This window comes from Eulemur rufifrons, chromosome 6, assembly GCF_041146395.1.
Source record: "Eulemur rufifrons isolate Redbay chromosome 6, OSU_ERuf_1, whole genome shotgun sequence".
NCBI lineage: Eukaryota > Metazoa > Chordata > Mammalia > Primates > Lemuridae > Eulemur > Eulemur rufifrons.
The window spans coordinates 35,115,695-35,121,432 of record NC_090988.1 but is presented as its reverse complement, the minus strand read 5'-3'; the positions used below and the strand labels follow the sequence as shown (position 1 = coordinate 35,121,432).

Below are 5,738 nucleotides of genomic sequence, written 5' to 3'. Positions count from 1 at the left end.
TATGGTTGGCTCCTCTTTTTAAATTGTGGATATCTTTACTACATTAGCTGGGGAGGGAAGAATGATGACAGCGAGAAAGGTGAGTGAAACTGGGAAGAGAAATGAGAAGGAAAAGCTAGTCTGATGGGTAATACATCTCTTGCTCTTTAGAATTCACTCAAAAAAGAATCCATGCAAATGTATGTAACTTCTGTATATTCTGAATATACACTCAATTTCTTGAAATGAGAAATTTATCAAGCTTCTGTAATGATACCTTACCTTTAGGAAAAGAGAAAAACAAAGAGACTCCAAACAGAAAGCATTAAATAGTGAATGAAGAAGATCAATACTATCACATTTTTGTGCTTCATGGTTAATATTCATTTAAGATGCACATATACAGCTATGCTGTCTGCCAAAGAATATAAATTAAAAGCAAGAATCCATGTTGCTTGTGTTCCTTTTCTAACATAATAACTCTACACCTAAAAGAAGGTACTTTGATGATGCCATTTGAATTTCTCATCTGAAGAAATATCCTTTCTTCTAAAGTTTAAAGTTAATTTGTACTCAAGAAAAGATTCATTCTAGAAATCACCTACATGCTGTGTAAGCAACGCAGGTGGTAGTTCACACTTTTAAGATTTGAGAGGCAGTGGAACCCCAGGCCATTATTTGAAATTCCACCAGAAGGGATGCGCATTCTTATTTATAAAACATCACCCCTCCTTTATGTTTTCTTTTACATGGCAGTTTGGAAAGGAAAGATTACTAAACCAAAGAAATAGTTACTGAATGTCTACCAAAATGCCAGGACATGCTCAGAGATGGGTGTTACTAGACGAAATAAACACGGTTTCTGCTCCCAAGGAGCTCACAATCTGATGAAATTACTAGGGACAACAAAAACAAGCCAGCATAGTACATTATTTGAAGGCTACAGTATATGATTCTGATTAAATTATCATACTGCTGTAATTAAATTTACCATAGTCCTTCTATTGCCTGGAAAAGAGGACAGCACAACAGGAAGATAAGAAACATAAAGAGAGGAAAGCCAATCTCCCCCACTTAGAATCATGGTCCAATACTCCACAATTTCTCAAAGTGATTCCTGCCAGGTTGGCATCCGAGATAATTATATTATTCATTAAAACATGTAATAATGAAGGCGGTTCGCCCAATCCAGCAGGGATGAGTGGCAGACGGAGGAACAGATCCTCTTGGGAGTTAACACCCGAAAGGGTGATTTTCGTGATTACAAACCTGACTCTTTGGCGGGACGCAGGCACCTAGCGCAGCCCGCCCGCCCACGGGCCCGTCACTCTGCCTCCAGGAGGGAGGGGCACCGTAGCCAGGAAACCGGACCCTCAGACAGAGCTTCGCGATGACGTGCGCAGGATAACAGAACCCCCACCAGACCCCAAAAGGGCACTGCACGCAGAAAACAAACAAGGGTCTGGAAAGGCCAGAAACCCGAGAAATCACCGACCAAGCTCCCTGCATCAGTTCCAAGCACCTCGAGATGGCGGAAATAACAGGCGCTGCGCCCACTGCAGTTCAGCTGAGGAGGAGGGCTAGGAAAGGGCTGAGGGGCACCGTCCGGTCCACCCAGAGAGCTCCCGCCGGAATTTTTCTCTTGGCCCGCCAGGAGGCGCGGCTTCCCCCGCCTCTCTAATAAACCATTAGCGGCCGGAGAAAGAGCGAGTTCCCGCCGGGAGCCGGCCCCGCACCGCCCTCGCGCTCTCACCTTTCAAAGCGCCTCCGCCTCTGCCTCCGCCTCCGCCTCCGCCCAGGGCAACAGCCCCTGACAAGCTACGCTCCTCCCCCTTCCGGGGACCAAGGGAAGTCCCGCCTCTGGGAGGGGCGAGGGGCGGAGACGGGAGACGGGAGGGAGCGTCTTCCGGGAGCGTGGTTGAGGGAGGAGCGGCTGCGGCGCGGTAGTGAGGGAGCAGTGCGGGGTCCTGGTTGCTACTGAGGTGGGGAGAAGGGCCCGGCGGGCTGTGAGGGACTGGGAGGACTGTCCAGGCTGAGCCTGGCTTCAGGAAGTGGGGCTGCGCGGCGGGAGGGCCCAGCTGCTGGGGAAGGACTCAAACGTAACCATTCCTCTGGGGAAGGGAGCCAGTCCCTGACCCTCGGGCTCTTCCGCTGTTTGCTGTAACTTTGGGGTGTGGCAGGGGTTAGTGACTGGCGTTTACACGGGATCTGGACGTGCAGGTGGTTGGTGGCCAAGATGGGGTTATAGTCTTCCTCGCGGCCACTGGGGCAATAAAACACATGTCTGTAATCCGGATTATCCGCGGTGATTTGGGGCCTCCTCTACTGCCCATGTAAGTTAAAGGCCTGTTCCTTCAAACTTCCTCCTTTCACCTTGCTTTGCAGTCTGTTTGCCAGCCAGGCCCAGCCTGGGAGGGGGTCAGGGCCACCAGGTTGCTGGTAATGTTGAAAGACTGAGTTGGTGTAAGACTGTTAAAGTGAGTGTGTAAGAGAAGGAGAAGGATTTTGCGGATTGCTACAGTGTGAGTGTGGGGTAAGTCCCAGAGCCTCACCATGTCAGGGAAACGGAAGCGTGTGGTGTTGACTATTAAAGATAAGCTTGACATAATAAAGAAACTTGAGGATGGAGATTCTTCGAAACAACTGGCAGTGATTTATGGAATTGGTGAAACAACAGTTCGGGATATAAGGAAAAATAAGGAAAAGATTATAACTTATGCGAGCAGTTCTGATTCCACAAGTCTTCTGGCCAAGAGGAAATCTATGAAGCCATCCATGTATGAGGAACTGGACAGAGCTATGTTGGAATGGTTCAACCAGCAAAGAGCAAAAGGGAATCCCATATCTGGACCCATTTGTGCAAAAAGAGCAGAGTTCTTCTTTTATGCTTTGGGTATGGATGGTGATTTTAACCCCTCTGCTGGTTGGTTAACTCGTTTTAAGCAGCGGCATAGCATTAGAGAGATTAACATTAGAAATGAAAGATTAAATGGAGATGAGACTGCTGTGGAAGATTTTTGTAACAATTTTCGAGATTTTATTGAACGAGAGAATTTGCAACCTGAACAAATCTACAATGCAGATGAAACTGGACTCTTTTGGAAGTGTCTGCCTTCCAGGACTTCAGTAATCAAAGGTAAATGCACTGTCCCTGGGCACAAATCAGTTGAAAGAATCACTATCATGTGTTGTGCCAATGCAACAGGTTTACACAAACTGAAACTTTGTGTTGTGGGGAAAGCAAAGAAACCTCGCTCCTTCAAGTCAACTGACACCTTAAACCTGCCTGTCTCTTATTTCAGCCAAAAGGGTGCGTGGATGGATCTTTCCATTTTCCGACAGTGGTTTAACAAGATTTTTGTGCCACAAGTTCGGGAGTACTTAAGATCCAAAGGCTTGCAGGAAAAGGCTGTGCTCTTGTTGGATAATTCACCAACACATCCAAATGAAAACGTCCTGAGGTCAGATGATGGCCAAATATTTGCTAAATATTTACCACCTAATGTGGCTTCCTTGATTCAGCCCTCGAATCAGGGAGTCATAGCACTGATGAAGAGAAACTATCGTGCGGGTCTTCTCCAAAACAACTTGGAAGAAGGTAATGACTTGAAATCATTCTGGAAGAAACTAACTCTACTGGATGCACTTTATGAGATAGCAATGGCATGGAACTTAGTAAAACCGGTTACCATTAGCAGAGCATGGAAGAAGATTCTCCCTATGATTGAGGAGAAAGAAGGCTTGGACTTTGATGAAGAAGATATATCTGTGGCTACTGTGGCCAGCATTTTACAACACACCAAAGGATTGGAAAATGTTACTATTGAGAACATTGAAAAATGGCTTGAAGTAGACAGTACTGAACCAGGCTATGAAGTGTTAACTGACAGCGAAATCATCAGAAGAGCACAAGGCCAGACAGATGAATCCAGTGAAAATGAGGAGGAGGAAATAGAACTGATTCCAGAGAAACATATTAATCATGCAGCTGCTCTCCAATGGACTGAAAATTTATTGGATTATCTAGAACAACAAGGTGATATGATTCTACCTGATAGACTGGTAATACGTAAACTTCGAGCCACCATCAGAAATAAACAGAAGATGACAAACTCAAGTCAATAATGGCATTTCAATTTTATCATTGTTCTGGTGATTGTGTTTGTGACACTTAACCTCTTTGCAATATGGCTTAATTTTTTTTATGTCATGAGTTCTCACATCCTGTGAAATACTGATAGAAAAATTAATCTAAAGTGGTTTGAAGATTATGTGTTTTCATCATCTGTGTCTCCTGTCCCTTTGTGCAGATAATCAGAAGCTGTCTCTGTATAGATATAAATTATGTGTACACATGTATTCAATTTTGTAAATCTGCAATTACCCATTCTACAACAGTGGCATTTCCTGAATTTTCTAGCCAAAGTTCGAGTTAACAGTGAACAGTTTGAGCACTTTCCCAAAATCTTTTGCTTGATTTATGAGGGCCGCCATAATAATCTTTTCTTGTGCTGACGGTCTTAAATGGTTGTTTTTGTATATTTGTTTAGGATGACAGGATAAGAAGATCTATATTGTGAGATTTCAGAATGATCTAAATTCAAAAATGAAATCCAGTAATGGTAGGGGAATAATTATCTATGAGTTATGAAAATAATTTAGAAACATACTTCCTTTACGTTTGTGTGGTTTGCAAGAGGAAGAAATTATTCTGGAAATGAAATAAATATAGGCAGTGATTGCTGAATGAAAGAAACTATTGGAAAAGTGGTATGTATATATATATGGCATTCTGATCAATTCTTTTGTAGGAAACGGAATTAAAAATTTGGGGAACTTTAGGGGAACAAAGGAAATAGGCTTGTTTTAATTTGCTCTTTTTATTATGAATTGGGTACTAGTATAGGTTTATTATTTATTCATCTAATTATAGTACAGGTTTTGTAATATTACATGTGATACATGCTCCTACCTTATATTTGCGAGAACAACATCTTGAGAATTTGAAATTTGATGTCTTTTTTTTTTTTTTTTTAGTTTTTTTGTTTGTTAGTTTTTTACTGCATTCTTGGAAATGTTATCTATAACTTCAAAAATTTTGTCATACCTGGCCCTTTTATTTGATAAGAAAATAAGGAATGAGAAGAATAGAGATTTTATTTTAAATATCATATGTTTGTATCCTATTTAATGAAGAAAGCAGAAATAATTATGGAAAGTACTAGGTACTAAGAAATTTCATTGTTTATTATTTTGACACTTATAAAAAGGGATTATTTTATCTAAAATTTAATCTAAGTCAGAATTTTGATAAATTTTCTTAAAATTTATTATTTGACATTGAAAAGACTGCATATATTAATATTAATTTATTTTGTAATTTAAAAGTGAAATGTTTCCATAATAGTTCATCTTTTGGCCCAAAATTAAAAAAAAAAATTAGAATTGTTCTCCATCATTTTTAAAAGGTTTAACTTTTTCATTGAAATACTTAATATTTTATAGTGCCTTTCTTAGAATTATAAAACCTTAAAAATATTTATAGCTTTCCATAAATTCTGTTATCTTCATAATATATAGATACATATATGTCTAGATTTTTGAGAAGACTTGTGATAAAAGTGTTTAAAAATTGTGTTCATTGTGTAAATTGCCTCACTATAGACTGGAGAAAAAGCATCTGAAGTTAACATACATACTGAATCAGATAAATACACATCCTACTATAAAAACTATAAATTAACTTGTATATAGAAGAA

General features: G+C 40.6%; 1 protein-coding gene across 1 annotated transcript; it reads left to right on the top strand.

The window, feature by feature from the left end:
• Positions 1-1,897: 1,897 nt before the first annotated feature.
• Positions 1,898-5,435, top strand: JRKL (JRK like). Its single transcript, XM_069469035.1, has 2 exons — positions 1,898-1,961; positions 2,365-5,435. The coding sequence occupies exon 2, from the start codon at positions 2,533-2,535 to the stop codon at positions 4,102-4,104; it is 1,572 nt and encodes a 523-aa protein (XP_069325136.1). The 5' UTR covers positions 1,898-1,961; positions 2,365-2,532; the 3' UTR covers positions 4,105-5,435.
• Positions 5,436-5,738: the final 303 nt, after the last annotated feature.

Bases quoted from the DNA above. Each gene is read 5' to 3' on its own strand.
- JRKL (XM_069469035.1), top strand. From the start codon at position 2,533: ATGTCAGGGAAACGGAAGCGTGTGGTGTTGACTATTAAAGATAAGCTT.